At 39.1% G+C, this 17,601-nt stretch overlaps 2 protein-coding genes across 2 annotated transcripts; both read left to right on the top strand.

Annotated features, from left to right (window-relative positions):
• Positions 1-581: 581 nt before the first annotated feature.
• LOC103402307 (uncharacterized) lies at positions 582-3,868 on the top strand. The gene is made up of 2 exons (XM_008341044.4): positions 582-1,982; positions 3,609-3,868. The coding sequence occupies exons 1-2, from the start codon at positions 790-792 to the stop codon at positions 3,613-3,615; spliced, it is 1,200 nt and encodes a 399-aa protein (XP_008339266.2). The 5' UTR covers positions 582-789; the 3' UTR covers positions 3,616-3,868.
• Positions 3,869-12,400: 8,532 nt separating this feature from the next.
• LOC103416359 (mitogen-activated protein kinase kinase kinase 1-like) lies at positions 12,401-17,482 on the top strand. Its single transcript, XM_008354615.4, has 8 exons — positions 12,401-13,435; positions 14,130-14,214; positions 14,323-14,385; positions 14,717-14,874; positions 15,443-15,515; positions 15,638-15,697; positions 16,107-16,217; positions 16,627-17,482. The coding sequence occupies exons 1-8, from the start codon at positions 12,591-12,593 to the stop codon at positions 16,837-16,839; spliced, it is 1,608 nt and encodes a 535-aa protein (XP_008352837.2). The 5' UTR covers positions 12,401-12,590; the 3' UTR covers positions 16,840-17,482.
• The last annotated feature ends 119 nt before the right edge of the window (positions 17,483-17,601 follow it).

The following is a 17,601-nucleotide window of genomic DNA, read 5'->3' as shown; positions in this document are numbered from 1 at the left end:
AAGGACGTGTTCGGTAACTTAATGCAAAACAATTTTTGAACAACTGCTGTGTAAAACGAAAAGGGCAAATAAATTTTTTTATTTTTATAATTTGAGAATGCGTCTAGTAGTTTAATATCTTATGATGAGTATTGAGAATAAAAACTTTGAAAACGCGTATGGTACCAATATTTATAATGTCATAAAAATGTAAACTTGTGTGTTCGTAGTAAAGTAATGGTGCCGTTGGTGGTAGTGATGGTGGTAGAAACGAGAGGAGTGTTGGTAGCAATGGTGGTTGGAGTGGGGTAATAGTGAGGGTAAATAGTGAAGGTGGTAGTGGCCATGATCAGGGCAACGGGGTGGAGAATGTGGTGGGACGTCGTGGTGGTGATGAAGGTGGCCGCAACAGTGAAACGGTGGAGGTGGTGGTGGCGACGAGGTGCAGGTGGTGTAGTCAGGGTGAGACTGTGGCAATGGTGCTGACTGTTATAGTGAGATCGTGGAGGCGGTGGTGTCCATGGTTGCGAGGATGATGGTGGTGGTTAATATGATCACGGTGGTGATACTCTAACTTTGTTTTATAATGTATCTTTGTTTTCTTATTTTGAAAATTGATGTTGGGTATGGTCTGCTGCTTTTGGTGTTACGTTACGTTTCAACGTGCAACTTCTTTTATATCAATCTAATCTTAAGCCGCCGTATTTGATCCAACTGTCTTAAAACGCAGCGCACAAGACATTTTGCGGAAAAGCGTCCACCTTCCCAGTTTGAGTTTGCCACTCTTTTCTCCCTGCACTTCCTCCAAAAATGGAATCCCAACCCACTTCCTGCAAATCGGACCACCACCACCACCAACACTCCAAATCCCTAGAATCTCCACCATCTTCCACCGCCACCGCCACCTCCATTTCCACCCCAACCTGCTGCAAATGCGGAGCCCCAACCCCCATGGCCGCTCCCCCGCCCTCCTTCTCCGACATCTCCCCTCCCCCAAACTACCGCCCAATCCGAGCTCCCGCCATCAACTTCCCTCCAAACCCTAACTCCCAACAGGCCATCATCCTCGCCCCTGTCCCACAACCCCTCTCTGTCCCCCAAATCTCCCCTCCCTTCCACTTCCAATCCCCCTCCAAAGTCATCCAGTCCCCCGACGATCTCCGCCGCTTCCACGACTCCTTCTCCGGCAAACACTTCGTCGGATTCATCGCCGCTCTCTCCGATTCCATCCGCGCCAAGAAAATCTCCGACCCTTGTCACCAATCTGACGTCGTCAACACCCTTGTCTCCATTCTCGAAACCCTAATTCAATGGGTCGACGAAATCCCACCCACCCAGCAAGCCGCGCGGTATGGCAACGTTTCATTCCGCTCCTGGCACGAGCGGTTGTCCGAAACCAGCCACTCCCTCATGCTGCAGTTCCTCCCTGAGCATCTCCACCCTTCTACGATCGAGATCGTCCCGTATTTCACTGATAGCTTCGGGAACCCGAGCCGAATCGATTATGGTACAGGGCACGAGACCAACTTCGCTGCTTGGCTCTACTGTCTGGCGAGAATGGGGGTGATTAAAGAAGAAGATTATCCGGCTGTCGTGGCTCGAGTTATTGTCAAGTACTTGGACTTGATGAGGAAGCTGCAGTTGGTGTATTGCTTGGAGCCGGCGGGGTCTCACGGCGTTTGGGGCCTCGACGACTACCATTTCCTGCCGTTTATTTTCGGGGCGTCTCAGTTGATCGGGCATAAGTATATGAAGCCTAAGTCAATTCACAATGATGATATCGTGGAGAATTTTTCGAAAGAGTATTTGTATCTTTCGTGCGTTAAGTTTGTGAAGAAGGTGAAGAAGGGTCCATTTTCGGAGCACTCACCGTTGTTGGATGATATCAGCGGAGTGCCTAATTGGAACAAAGTGAATAGTGGGTTGCTTAAGATGTATAAGGCTGAGGTGTTGGGGAAGGTTCCGATCATGCAGCATTTTCTGTTTGGCTGTCTCATCAAGTGGTATGATCCTTGCCCATTTCCCTCTCCGTAAATGATTTGAATATGATTGCTAGTTTGTGCAAATATGGAAAGATATTAAGCAATATTTTCATTTTGCTATGTAATCTAGTGAGTATTGATAGTTTAACAAACTTAGGTTCGTAGGAACTACGCTTAAGCTTGGCAGAATGCTGGAGCTTGTTTTCCTTACTTGGATGAACCACACCTAAGCTACTAGGCCAAGTACTCGGTGTTGTCCCGCGTGCTTGGTTAAGCTTGGTAACTTGTATTGGTTTGATTAAAAAATCTGGGCATGGAGGATGCTTCGAATTGGTAAATATATCTCTACAACACTAGGTGAATGTCAACAACACTAGGCGAATGTCTAGCAGTTGTCGTAGTTTTTTATTTAACGTTATTGGGGGCCAATTACCTCTAGTGGCTCATTTTTTCAAATTAAGGCTGCATCCAAATTGTGCCTCTTATGTTATCAACCTTCTTGTGTCAAATAAACGAGATTCCTGATAGAGCAATTTTGGAGCCAGGTGTCTAGCAGAGTGTTATTAGTCATGATTTTCAGATTATCTTTATGCTATTGACTGCACAACCCTTAAGAATGGTGAGATTCTGTTTACCTTAAGTTGCAAAAATGGGAAATTCCAATATATATATTTTTTAATATTTTTTTTATGTACTGTAAAGACGAAGATTGCAATTTATTAGGTGTTTCGGAGTTGCCTTTCTGAATACAAACATACTAGAATCCTGTTTTGATCACAATCATGACTGGTACTATGGAAGTTTTAATGTGCATCAGTCTTGTCTTGGCTCATCTCAGTGGTTACCTTTTTGAAGTTTGGAACTTAGTTAATGGCTTTTACGTGAATAAGACGTCTATTTCCACGAGTGAGACATCATTTACTTGGTCTTAAGTCAGTTCCTCTGTTACCTTTTTATAATGGTGCCCCTTTGTATTACTGGGACATGCTAAACTGAGATTGATTGCCTAGTTGTGAGTGTATCGGGGATCATGGTACCTGCCAACAACCAGTCATTATTTTATGATCTAATAAAATGTGGACTACATATCCCACAAGATGGCACTCAAGGGTGCTTTCTGGGCAATATGCAGTCAGGAAAAAAGATTTTGAAGGTGAACTCGTGAGCAATCTGAAATTGAGACTTCGTGGAATGGTATGGCTTGCACCAATGACCTGATTTGCAGAGACAGCCTCTTGGGGCATAGGAGTGTCTGTGTGCATCTTGCTTCCCTATACCGCATATTGGCACAAGCCTTCACTTAGTTGTGATTGTGAGCATCTGAAGTTCTTATGAAAAAGGATAACCGTCAAAAGAATATAATACTGTTCACCTTAGATCACTTATGTGAACTGCTAGTGCTGTGGCAGCATGGTTTGTATAAGTAGTATTGATAATTTGTTTGCGTTTCCTATTAGACTTTTCATTGGTTGATTGATCTAAACCGAGATGTTAATTTCTCAATCGTGATTTGACAGCAGTTAACTATCTAGACAGTCTTTAATTCAGCAATGTCCATTTCAACTGTTAGAAGGCATATTTTCTTTGATAGCGTGCAGCTTATTCTGCTTGTTAACTGATTCATTTCTCAAATATTTGTTTTCCCAGGGAGTAGAAATGTCGTGTGAGATCTACCGAGGCGAGGCATCTGTTGTAGAAGAAAGAAGTCAAGATCAACAGGTTACTAGATTGGAAACGTATACTTGTCGTTTTTTTTTTTATTTGTTGACTTGTTTTTGTTCTTTCTATGGTTACTGAATATGCAGTCTCTTGGTGTTATGTTACTGCTTTTAAATTCTCACTCTGAGTTGAAAACTGGTCCCAAAAGAAGGAAAAGCTCCATAAACAAAAATTTGTTGTTTGGAAAATGTCCTTAATTTTGGTGGTGTCATAAGGTTGATTGAATCAGAATTGAGAAATGAAGAGGGAGAGTGTCGAGCGTAAGGCGTTCATTCGACATGTAAATGCATGTAAATCTTAGCATGCTAAGAAATAGTATAGATGCAAGTGGTCCTTTACCACAGTGGTGAAAATGTGTTGTGCTCTTCCATGATGACGTGGATTCGAACTTCGTCTTTGACTAATCTAACATCTAACTTGCTCTATCGCTTCAGTCAAAAAAGAAAAAGAAATTGTATAGATAATAAGTGAATTTTGTGAGCAATCTTAGGGATGCTCCCTCTACAATCACAAAACATTCATTTTTGGGAGTAGAGACACGCTTCATGCAAAAATACCAAAAGAACCTCTTATCTCTTTTCAGGGTTCAATGCAGTGGATGATTATCTTGGTAGATGGGATCCGTAATTATGTGTCATAGTGATATATTTTTTGGTAGCCATGTGCTTATATTGTGACATGTGGAGCATCAACTTAAATACCGAGTACTTGGAAGAAAAAAAATCTCTCTCCCACAATTCCAGACATGAAAGGAAATCTAGACAAGATTTTTATTTTTAAACTTTTGTTACGTTTGTACGAAGAAAAGTGATTTTCAGACATTTTTTTTTTAATTTTATTTTTATATAATATCAAAATAGAATCAGGAAACCGAGTTACATAAACAGGAGAAAATCACAGTCGAAACATTTGATCTCAAAATTCTATTCTATGTTGTAAAATCGACTGTGGGTGCAGTGGAATAAATGAAACAAGACACAAAATTTACGAGGTTCCTCTACAGTCAGTGTGACTGGAGTACGTCCTCGTGGCAGCAGTGGTGCTTTCATTATAATTTGAAATAATAGGAGTACAAAGATAACTCTCTCTATTATCTCCTCTTATCTTCCTCTATTTTCTCTCTTCCTTCTCTCTCTTCCTCTTCCTTCCTTCCTCTCTTTCTTTCCCGTGAACTCTCACATTCATCTCTCTCTTAGTTGTGTTTCATAAGGCTTGCTTTTATAGAAGCAAATCACATGCTAAATAGTGGAAGGGCAACTTGCCCATTATTTGAGTGGACATCCATTTCTACAACACTCCCCCTTGGATGGCCACAAGTATTCGATTGACTCGTTAAAATCTTGATCTGTTTTGGATGCTCCCCCTGATGAGTATCTTCCCCTGATTTCAAATCATTTAGGTTGATCGTTGATCATTCTGCTTTAGTCTTTTAGTAAGCAGAATTGCTGAAATAGTTGCTTTACTTGTTGTTAACTTTCCACAGGCTTTTTCTTGAACTGGGTTGTAGGACTTTCTGCTAGACTTGCATCCAAAGGTCTGAATTTACTCCTTTGATCTGGAGCAGATTTGATTCAAGTGTGGTGGACACTTGATCTTGAATCGGACTTGTGATTTCTTCAAGGACTTTCGAGGCTTGATCTTGAATGAAATTGTATCGTGAAGAGCTTCACGTGGCAAGTGATTTTCAGCTTTGTCGGGGATGAATCAACACGTATTTGTTGCGCTTGTCTCCACATGCTTCAATGTATCATTTTCACTTTCCTTACTTGCTTCCATTGCTTAAGTAGTATTTTCACTGCTTTCCCCCCCATGCATATGTGGCATCTTCTCTTGTAGGATTTGTCCCCTGGTGCAGAAGTGGAATGCAAACCCTTGCATTTGGATGGTTCATCACTTCTTGGTGACTGGAGACCCAGCTCCAACAACAGTTGAAGATGACTACTCGAGAGCAATACTAGGTAAGCAATCAGGAAAGGTTCCAGGCAGTCGGTTCCTTACCAGGAGTTTGAGTGGAGGTTCCGACATATTGCTTTCTTGATCCTTGTCTTTGCAGGCAAGAACAAGGACAAAGGAAAGGACATGGAGATTGCATGATATGAGATAATCTTGCTCTGGTCCCTGAAGATATGTGATAATCTTGCTCTGGTGTGACATGTTTGAAGAGGTATTCTCGAAGAGGAAGAAAACTGAGTATTTCGAGATGTTATATTGAAGATGCATTCTCGGAGATGAGGAAGAGTTGGACATGCTTGCAGGTCTGCCTTATTATGGAGAACGGAGGTCGACATATATAGAGATTTCCCAATAGCAAGTGGTGGTGCTGTGCTTTTACTCTTGTCAGCAACTGTGGTGTAAATAGAACAGTAAGATTTACGCGTTTTCAACTTTATCAGAGATCTTTGACAAAATTGCACGCGACATCTGAAAAAGCTGGGATTACGTCTGAAAAATGCCAACGAACTTTATTCAGGAAAATCTGGCTTTTGAAATTCGGAGAGCGGTGCCTCTTCGATCTTTGAACGAGTGGCTCTGCTGCCTCTTCTTTTATAGAGACATCAATTGTGTTCAAGAGTATGCTCAGAAAGTTGCTGCCTGTAGAAATTTCCTCTATCTTGCACTTCTGAAATTTTATTTGACCTCTGTTTTTCCTTCATCATTTCTGAAAAATGACTTGCCCATCTAACATTTGCTTAGATTTGAGTCTTAGGAGTGATACAGACGAGCAGCGTCAGGATAATATATGGCGCCCGTCCTTCTTATCTTCTAATGGTCCTCTTACGGTTGGGGACTATATGATGAAGAATAACATAACCGCTACTGCGGTAGCTAGGAATCTTCTCACTCCAAGGGATAACAAGATCCTTTCAGAACGGTCTGAAAAGTCGGCCGTTCAAGACTCCTTGGCTCTCAGTGTTCAGTGTGCTGGCTCTGTGTCCAATATGGGCTAACGCCTACTTGCTTAAACTCGCCAAGTTGAATCATTGATGGCGGAGGTGGCAAGTCTTAAACAAGAGATCAGAGGGCTCAAGCACGAGAATAGGGTGTTACACGTGCTTGCAAATAGTTACTCTACGAGCATGAAAAGAAAGCTCGTCCAACTGCAGGAATCCGAAAGTCGGATTCAAAGTGATCACCAGAGGTTCGTTGCTAGATTCCGAAAGCAACTGATGTCTTCCCCTTCTGGTGTTTTGCTAAGTACTGGGGTGCCACATGATCAATCTCCAGTGCCTCCCCCTTCTGGGGTACTTCCGAGTACTGAGGCTTCACATGAGCAACCTTTGTGAATGCTCCATCCTGTTTGTTTGTTTTAACTCATGTGTATGTATATATCTGTAATTTCTTGGAAATATTAATAAATAAGCTTTATTTCATTCAATGTATTGTGCCAAATACAATAAAGCATATACTTCACTAAGATGTGGTACTTCTGGACCAAATATTAATTTATCTTTACCCTCACGAAGATAAATGATTATTCTTAGTGTCTTCATCATATGAGTATTCAACTCATAATCTTCAATCCATATGGTTCTTTTAATATCATAAATATCATGGATAAGATTCGTGTTGGTAGATTGTTCGATCTGCAGCTCGAGACAATAATTCCTTCAACACTTTATAATTTTTCTAGACTCTTCAGGAGTCCCAATTTAATATCATCAACTCTTCAAGAGTTATAATTTAATGTCATTGACTCTTGCAAGAGATTTTAGTATGTTGCAACAATATCATAATGATAGTACTCACTAAGGCAATTTATATCATCCATTGGTATTGAGTACATATTTTATGTTTTACCCTTCAGAGGCTTACTTCAAGCAATTTGAATCCTTCAAGGGTTTTCTACACTTCATGACATATTTTCCTTTGGAATTTATACAGAGCAATTTGCTTCCATGTATACTTGAGGGATTTACTTATGGAGATATAATGTGGGCGACTCACAACCCTTCGTATATAATTCTCCATTTATATGAACTTGTTTACAACCTTGTGTCATATCATGTAAGTGTATTACACTGTATTACAAATGCCCATATATAACCTCCTTGGTTCAATATCTTTTGGCTATTTGTATTGTATTCAAATATATATAGGTTCATTTGCCCACGTTCTTACAAAATTGTAATGGAATTGCCTTTCTCCATTTTGGCCAATAATTTTTCTTTTGTCGACAAACAAAAAAACGTGACTCAATATTAACACAGCTCATTGATGAATTTAGTAGCTACTTGTAAAAACCAAAATTACCATTGGTTATCATCAATCTGTGATCCCATATTCTCATGTGCATGCGCATGCATAAAAACTTTTCATTTCTTTGGATATCCATTGCCTCTTCAAGGGCATGACGCTATCTCTTCCAGGATAGTCATAATTTAGAGAATGTGGACCATAACCTCCTCTTGAGCGTTATAGAGCTTGGATTTTAATCTCCACTTCCGGGAGTTGAGTCATTGGAACCTATATGTCTATTATGCTCTATGTATGAGACATCAACATTCCCATGTATGTGGATTGTCCTATCTGGGACGTGTATCCATGCGGCGACTGTCATGCTTCTGGCATGCAACAGTTATGCTTCGGGAATGCAATAGTTCAGTAGTGCCATATTATTCTTCTTTCGAATAACTGAACCTTTTGAGTCTAAAAATCTGCCACGCTTCAGGTGTGCAACAGATAAATCATTTACTGTCTCATTATTTTATCCAACAGAGACATCAATTCTTGTAGGCACATTTGCAGTAAGTATATATGATTTCATCACTTTCGTTGCATCATTCAATTATTCATATTTCATTTTCTCATTGATTGCTTCGTGAATCAAAATAAGACAAATTCTCTTCGTTCTTCTGGAACGGTCTTTTCTCATCATTCTTTTGGAATGATATTTTCTCATCGTTCTTCTGGAACGATATTATTTTCTCCCCCTAATGGCAGGAAAATTGTCTTATCAAAATGACAGTCTGCAAACCATGCGGTAAACATATCCCTAATCAAGAATTCCAAATATTGAATGATAGATGATGTTCAACATCAATGCCCATTTCAGTACGTTGTGGCAGTGCAATAGGCACATAGATAACACAACCAAAAACTCGTAAATGTATAATGTTTGGCTAGTTCCCAAACACGAGTTGTACTGAGCAATATTGATGGTTGGAAATTGGTCTCATCCGAACTTAATAATGCGTCATGTAAAATGACATGTCCCCATGTAGAAAACTGGTAATTTCGTTTTCATGAGCAGAGCGCGGGTAATCAATTTTATCCGCTTAATAAATGCTTCTGCTAAACCATTTTAAGTATGGACATAAGGAACTTCTGGTCCTTATTAAATAGTCTATGGACTGAGACTTTTATGACCTTTATTATAATTAAGTTGAGGCACTGTGGCACTTCAAACTTAAGGTACTTATCAAGAAACTTCATGTCCGATCTTGAGGATCTAGGGACTTCATGTTTGATCCTTTTGCATGATGGAACTTCGGGTCCTATCATTTTATGTGATGAGGATCAAGAAACTGCAGGTTCTGATCTAATCAAGGAACTCTGGGTCCTTGTTATACTCATCGTAACAAAAGATAAGTACAATAAATAAATTAAAGCAATAGGCGGTAATTCCAGCCATAGTAAATAAATTGAACAATAAATAAATTAAAGCTTGTGACAAGGGCTTTAATTCAGCACCATTCACATAAATCAAAACTTAAAGCAGTAGGCGGTAAAACCGTCCATGATAAATAAATTGCTGTAAAGTAAATAAAGCTTGTGACAAGGGCTTTAATTCAGCACCATTCACATAAATATCAAAGCTTTAAAGCAAAGGGTAATAATTCTACCCACTATAAATAAATTGCTTTAAATAAATAGAACTTGTGACATGGGCTTTAAACCAACACCATGCACATAAATAAATATATAATTTTATTATTTCTTTTCATAATGGTGATGGTCTCATCAACTTCCCACTATCAACTTTATTATTATTTTTTATTATTTCTTCCCTTCACTTCTGTCGGGGCACGGGCACCCATCCAAATTGTCCTTATTTTATTAATGTTTTCATTTCACAACAAGTCCTTTTAGTTACTCAGGAAGTAAAAATAACAATAAGTTCCAATTGGTGTTCCTCCTCCGGTGAGTTTCGAAAAAGTCGAAACGGTTCCCATAAGTTTTGGAGTCAAGAGTGTCTGCAACTTATGAGAAGATCAAACTGTTAGATTTAGTTCAAATTTTAGTATGATATGGATAAGAGGATACCAAGCAACTTTCGTGAAGAAACAATTTCGATTTGAGCTACAGAAATAGAGTTATGGTACTCATAAGGTGGATGTCCAGTTTTCTACGGAAATTGGAAACTGGTTTGGTATTTCAGACATCTGCGACGATCGCACCGTTAACATTTTCTGAAATTTTGATATGTTGTAGATACTGAGCAGACGAACAACTTCCAAGAAGAAAGTATTTCAATCCGAGGTCCGCAAGTTGGAGTTCCGAGGCTATTTACATGGCTGTCAAATTCTCTTACAAATTTTGAGTCTTTTACTCTTTTGCTTCTGCAAAGGATGATATACAGTCATATAACAATATATATAGTTGCTTCAAGAAAATCAATTGTACTGAGATTTGAAGATGAAATGAAATTTTTTTCTTATCTATGAGATTCCAGCTGAAGGAGGTGAACAGGATTTGTGGCGTTGTGCTTTCCACTGACATGAGAGCTTCTCGTGCTGATAACGTGTTGTAAAATCGACTGTGGGTGCAGTGGAATAAATGAAACAAGACACAAAATTTACGAGGTTCCTCTACAGTCAGTGTGACTGGAGTACGTCCTCGTGGCAACAGTGGTGCTTTCATTATAATTTGAAATAATAGGAGTACAAAGATAACTCTCTCTATTATCTCCTCTTATCTTCCTCTATTTTCTCTCTTCCTCTTCCTTCTCTCTCTTCCTCTTCCTTCCTTCCTCTCTTTCTTTCCCGTGAACTCTCACATTCATCTCTCTCTTAGTTGTGTTTCATAAGGCTTGCTTTTATAGAAGCAAATCACATGCTAAATAGTGGAAGGGCAACTTGCCCATTATTTGAGTGGACATCCATTTCTACAACATTCTATTCTTTTTTTCTTTATTTAGGTAATATTGGCTCCTCAAGGATTTTTTGCGGAGATACTTCTCCTTCAAATATCTCGTGTCTTCTCTACAAAAGTTTGTATTTATAATTGAAAGTGTTCATATTATCTATGACTATAAAAGATCATATCTAAAAAAAAAATCAATTGAACGAAGATCGTTTTGTCCTTGAATTGTACAAAAACAGATAAACAGATTTAGTAAAAGTCTTACAAACCATTTATCTTTTTATTACAACTGATTGACTAAACGTTCTTAGTTTGAATTAATTTTTTACATAGATGACTATTACAAAGTGGTTTATAATGAAATGTTTTGTTCGTAAGCATTAAGTTTTGTGAATAGGCCACAAAGTATTTTGAGAAAGAACTCCTCCTTAGCCTTAATGAGCCAAACTCTTATGTTAATTGAATTAAGAATAGAGGACCTAATCATTTTTTCACCATCATTTGGTTGACAACGAGTGTTTTGTTAATAGATAGTAATAGTATAGATAATAAGGAAAACTAATAAAAATGTCTTAAAAACTTTGAGTTTTAACGATAAGAACAAAATAAAGGGTAAATTGAATGGTACCAAGATTGCCTTTTTAGTGTAAAAATGTGGTTTTTCGTTAAAATGAACAGTACCAGGAGTTTTTCGTTAAAGTTCCCATAATAATACGAATGTTATTTTTTTTTATAATAAAAAAAAAGTCTAAAGTCCTGTTGTCAAATATAGTAGCAGACACAATACAAAATAGTCGGTTGCATGTTTAAATAGTCAATACCATCCAACGCACATGTTAGTTTATTTGACACAAATAGTCATTACAGTTCGACGTACCAAATGAGATTTTAGGCAATTTAGCATATCTAGTCCTCACAATACGCTCCATCTTAAGGGAGAAGTTGACATAGCTTAGCACCACAATTAGGTGAGCAACTTATATGAAACATGTTCACCTTCACCTGGGGTCCCAACCAATAATACATTGTCATGTAAAGAAAAACTTACACTTAGCAATGAACACTATTCTAAAAATCCCCAGCGCTAGGCAGCTGGCGATTGTCCCGATTAATGCCTAGGCGTTTGAAAATTAAGAAATAACACCTAGACCTGCTGAGGACCTCGCCTAGACCATCAAGGCACCGCCTAGGTTGCAACTCACTTAGATAGAAAATAGATAACTTTCATTTTGCATTTTATTTTTTTTAATAAATTGTAAGAGACTTGTTAAATTCTTAAATGAACACACATTGTATTCTTGTTCTCCATGTTTTCATTTTGTTCAAATACTTCATAATATATATATCATTCTATCTTGTAGTTTATAAGTAAAAACAAACATTTATTTACATAAAATATAATAAATTTATTTAAATCCATCCATTTCGTCTAGTCACCCGCCAAGCCGCTAGATCCAACCCACCATCCGACTAGCGGCTAGCGGCTTTTAGAATCTTGACAATAAATTAATGGATACAGGAGGCCACGTGGCGGTGAACAAGTTTTCCGTAAGTTATTCTCCACAACTATAGGCCTCCAAGGTGCCGCCAAGTGTCAGCGTTTCAGCTCTTTATCTCTCTAGTCTCTTTCCCCAGTTGAAATTGAAATTGAAATTGAAAAATAGCAGAACCGCGTTACAGCGCCACTTAACAGCAGAAGCTAGAAGACAAAGCAAACGTCAATGGCGTCCACCACAAACTTCCAATCCTTCAACCTTCACACTTGACACTCTCATACTGCATAGCATACCATACTAGTAGTGCTTGAAGAAGCAGCAGCAGCAAATCATGGACGTCGCCAAGCAATTTAAACGTCCGAAACCCAAACTCGACCGCCAAAACGCCATTAAGAACGTCGACTACGACGCCTCTACCTCCTCCCCTTCCTCATCCTCCTCGCGCGGCCGTCACTCCCCTCTCTATGACCACCAAACCAGTTTCCGCGTCAGAGGCATTGACGGCGAATTCGACCTCATCTGCCGCAGCCTCGGGCTTTCCGGCCCCGAAGACTTCGCCATCCCAATCGCCGCTTGGGAAGCCCAGCGGGCCTGCATTTCCTCCCACGTCACCCCTCGCTCTCGCCTCCACGATCAGAATCATCATCCTCAGTTGCGCGACAGAGCAAACGTTGACGTTTTGGAGAAGAAGTCCGAAGCCAGGGTTATGCAGCTCGACAGTGAAATCAAGGCTTCGAGTTTGGCAGAATTTGGGGGAAATGGAAGAAACGGCGGTGCTGGTGGAGGAATTAAAGGTCTCCGCCCGCCTCCGGTTGTATTGAAATCTTTTTCCCCTCAGGAGGACCACATTGGTGTAAATTCGCTGAATCGCGTTGGCAATGTGAGCTATTCGGATGAAGAGGAGCTTGCAAATGAAGCAAATAGCGAAAGGGAATCGGTAAACGAAGCAAATGACGAGTGTTTGTCATCCAACTCATCTCCATCCAATGACAATAATGATGATCAAAATGCAGATGACAAAGCTGGTTTTGTTGGCATTGTAAGAATGGACCCGGAGCCAATCCATAGTATTTTTTCACCGAATGGGAAATTCAGGCGGAGTCTTTCGTCATCGTGGCAAAAAGGTCAGCTTTTGGGAAGTGGTTCTTATGGCACTGTGTATGAAGGCTTCACTGAGTAAGTGTTCATCTTCCACATCCATATATCCAAAATGTGTATGAAGGCTAATTTTGTTCCTGTCTTGTTGTTGTTGGTGATTACCGCTATGTTTGAATTAAACCCAATCTGAACACGACTTGTGAATTTTATATTTGGTCCAATGCCTCTTACTGTAAAGACATTACTCTACTGATTTGCAAACTCTAATAAGTTACTTTGAATTTGAGACAAAAAAGAACAAGAAATAACCATACTTCGGTAGGATACTGGGAATTCGTTGAAGAACTTAGCGCTAACGAATAGAAACATAGGACACCAAGACTACCACCACTTTCATAACAAGGGGGACCGCCATTCATGGTTATACGATTCTCATTTCTAATTGTTTAGTTTTTTGTGCTGCAATCCATTTAAGCACTTGTTTCTTTGTAATCTTTTGCATAATGTACCCATAAAACTTTGAGGTAGTCCTAAAAAACTTTATCCCTACCATTTCCAAGTTTTATTTTTCATAGTGTAAGCATTCAATTCTACTTTAGGCATTTCCACTCAAAGCATTTAGAATTTTTCTTAGCAAGAAGTTGTACAGTTAGAAAAAGGATGGAGAAGGTGAAGTTGGGATTGCATTAAACTGGGGCTATTCTGTTCAACAAAATTAACATGTTGGTCTCACTCTCTCTGTTTATCTCATGCTGCAAATGTTCTTTTGCAGCGATGGATTCTTTTTTGCTGTAAAGGAGGTTTCTCTACTGGATCAAGGGAGCCAGGGGAAGCAGTGCGTTATCCAACTTGAACAGGTCGAAAGAAACAGTCTTATTCTGATTGTGTTTTCTTACTCAGTAGATATTATTGTGTTTTCTGGATTCCTTAACATTCTTTCTTCTAATACGATTATTATTGTACAGGAGATTTCTCTTTTAAGTCAGTTTGAACATGACAACATAGTTCAATATCTGGGCACAGACAAGGTGTGCTTCTTTCTTTCTTGGTTTGCATTTCTTTGGTTCCTGCCAATTTATTAGAAGTACAACTTTCTACTTATTGGGGGAGATTTATCTTTTCTGTTTGCATTTGATCTTGTTGTTGCAGTTAGTGCATAGGTATTTGTACCTGTATGTGTGGATGTATGTAAATGTATTTGTAGAACCATAAACGATCAGTTAAAGAAATGCTTCACCAATGCAACCACTCAAGCTGCAATCATAAGATAAAGTAGCTTGCTATATTTCAATGTAATTTAATATATTTATTGAACTCTCCTGATTTGTACACTAATTGTTCATTGTAACATTATTACAGGATGAAACTAAGCTCTATATCTTCCTCGAGCTTGTAACAAAAGGCTCACTTGCAAATCTATATCAGAAGTATCACTTGAGGGATTCTCAAGTCTCTGGGTTTACAAGGCAGATTTTAAGCGGGTTGACATATCTTCATGATCGTAATGTGGTTCACAGGTAATATATTTTGGTTCTGGAATTTTTGTATTGTGATCTTTCTTTCTTTGTCTTTTGTGGTTACACTGAAGGGATTGAACCATTGACCTATACTAATCTTAGTAGACAAAGCTGTGAACAACCAGTAGAACAAAATATAAGGTAGAGTTTGGGAAATGGGTGAGGGTCTTCCGAATTCCAAGGCATTTAGGCAAAATGAAGAAGAAATGGATCACAAAATGTTTGGTAGGAGGAATTAGAAATGCATTACAAAAGACATGATAGGGGAATTTGTAAATGACTAGTTGGAAGGAGTCATGAGGTGCATTTTCTAATTCCTTTTATCTGAATTAAAATCTCTCCCGTCATGTACTGTGAAACATTTTATATATGTAATTACAGTATAGGCCCATGTGGAGAGAAGATACAACTACGTAAAAAATAACGAACCAAGCAATCCTCATTTAATCTACACTAGTATAATTCCCTTGGACATATTTTTCTGCATGTGTTCCTTATATTGATATTGCACTTGTAGAAGTTTAATATTTGATTCTAATATCTATATTTACAAGATTATTTTTTCCAGGGATATCAAATGTGCTAATATATTGGTGGATGCAAGTGGATCTGTGAAACTTGCCGACTTTGGGTTAGCCAAGGTAGAATTCCTAGTACTAACCTCTCTCTAACATACATTTCATAGAATTTCTGTTTTTTCGAAATGCAAATCCATGGAATTTCTAATGCTGAATCATGCCACACTGGCCTTCTGTTTTTCTAGGCAACCAAATTTAATGACGTGAAGTCTTGCAAAGGGACTGCTTATTGGATGGCGCCTGAGGTTTGCCTCCTCTCTTTACGATAAATATGTTTGTTGTACACATCAGGTTGATATTTCAACAACCACCTTTAGATAGTAAAACTAGTATGATGCAGAGTAATTCATCTAGTTGTGATTATCCGTGTAGTTAGTGCCAATAACTTGTACTGTTTTACTGTTCGTTTATTTTATGACTAGGCTCTCCCTAATTGAAATTAGGATTTAGCTGTTATTGTCCAGTTACTCTTTGACGTACAAAACTTAATTTTCATCATTTACCTTGCAATAGAAACTGATTTTTTTTTCAGTTCTCATCCATAGTTAAATTTTCAGTTGCAGATATATAATTGGGAATAATTTGCTCCGAGCATGCTTATCTGTTTCATGGATTTTGAGTTAACCTGTTGACCAGTAAGCTGTAAAATTGTAGGTTGTTAATCTAAGGAATCGTGGCTATGGGCTTGCAGCTGACATATGGAGCCTTGGATGCGCTGTGTTAGAGATGTTAACCCGCCGGCCTCCATACTCTCACCTGGAAGGCGTATGTTCAACATTTCTGCTCATATAATGCTAATCTTTTACCTTTTCTTTAGGATAAGAAATGCATAACAATATGCCCGCATTACATTTTGACCTAGATCATTGGATGTAGGAGCCAACCTCATGCCACACATCCCCCACCGTGAGATTTTACCCGGATCATCCTACTTGTACTCGGCCTTTGTGCTACCTATTAGCAATATGTATTTACTCTTCCATGTACCTAGATTCCTTAATCAAGAGTCATGGACCTATGTTTACCCCTTACAAAACCTGAACCCTGCGATTTCTTCTCAGACATCAGTGACGGTTTGGGTAACCTTAGTATTCCTAATCAATTTGGACTGTCCCCTGCAGAGTCATTTAGGAATCGGAAAAAAAATCATGTTCTTGTTTGTGTTGATTGGCAGATGCAAGCATTATTTCAGATTGGCAAGGGTGAACCTCCTCCAGTTCCTGATTCGTTATCAAGCGATGCACAAGATTTCATTTTGAAATGTTTACAAGTTAACCCTAATAGTCGACCTACTGCGGCTCAGCTACTGAACCATCCATTTGTGAAAAGGCCACTCCACGCATCCTCTGTCCCAGCTTCTCCTCACTGCAACAGTTTTCATTCGTGAATGCTTTGGTCAACAAACCTCAGTGATATCGTAAGGTAATATAGAGGAACTGGTACAGCAATTTACTTCCCTTCATACGTGCTTAGCAATTGAATCTATATACGCTGTCAAGCCATGTTAGAGCATTAGCTTCCACGAACGTGGTTTGGGGAAGGGGATATGCTTCCAATATTTTCGCAAAGATGCGAATGGCTTGCGAATCAAAGAAAGCACCTCTTGGTCCTTTTGTGTGAATCTACAATATTAGGGACTTGACGGACCAGAGAAGCTCGTTCAAGGAGATGAACTGTGCATAGCCTTCTATCCGCCGCCCGATTATTCATTGAACTGGTTGGTCCTGGTACGGCAAAACTGACCCCGAATGCTTGAAAATGATGTATGCTAGTCGACAAGTTTGCGAGCAATATCACGGGTACTTGTACATTACTTAGAGGGCAAGTTGTTTTACGAAGCTACCTTGTTTCTGGGGGGGAATTAATTGTAATTAGAACAAAACAGGATGAAGCACATGTTGTAGATTATTGACTTGCTGTAAATAATTTTTGTGATAACCTCCTGGTGGGTACAACTCAATTGAATATGAGGCTCGGTGGATTTGCATCAAGCCCGTTTGATAACCTAATCCACCGAGCATGTTTGATAACCATTATGTTTTAGTTTTCTTGTTAGAAATAGAGGGGCCAAGATCTAAACAAGACCCGAAACTCGAAGCTCATACCATAGAATTCATCTGCAATTCTCACAGTATATCACCTGATTAGT

This window comes from Malus domestica, chromosome 15 (genome assembly GCF_042453785.1).
Source record: "Malus domestica chromosome 15, GDT2T_hap1".
Classification (NCBI taxonomy): Eukaryota; Viridiplantae; Streptophyta; class Magnoliopsida; order Rosales; family Rosaceae; genus Malus; species Malus domestica.
The sequence above is the reverse complement of the archived record's forward strand: the minus strand, read 5'-3'. Positions and strand labels throughout refer to the sequence as shown.

What these genes read in the sequence shown, in the direction of transcription:
- LOC103402307 (XM_008341044.4), top strand. Translation starts at nt 790, where the DNA reads ATGGAATCCCAACCCACTTCCTGCAAATCGGACCACCACCACCACCAA.
- LOC103416359 (XM_008354615.4), top strand. Translation starts at nt 12,591, where the DNA reads ATGGACGTCGCCAAGCAATTTAAACGTCCGAAACCCAAACTCGACCGC. An exon ending in CTTATTGGATGGCGCCTGAG is followed by an intron (nt 15,698 to 16,106) that starts GTTTGCCTCCTC and finishes GTAAAATTGTAG; the next exon opens with GTTGTTAATCTAAGGAATCG. An exon ending in CATACTCTCACCTGGAAGGC is followed by an intron (nt 16,218 to 16,626) that starts GTATGTTCAACA and finishes GTTGATTGGCAG; the next exon opens with ATGCAAGCATTATTTCAGAT.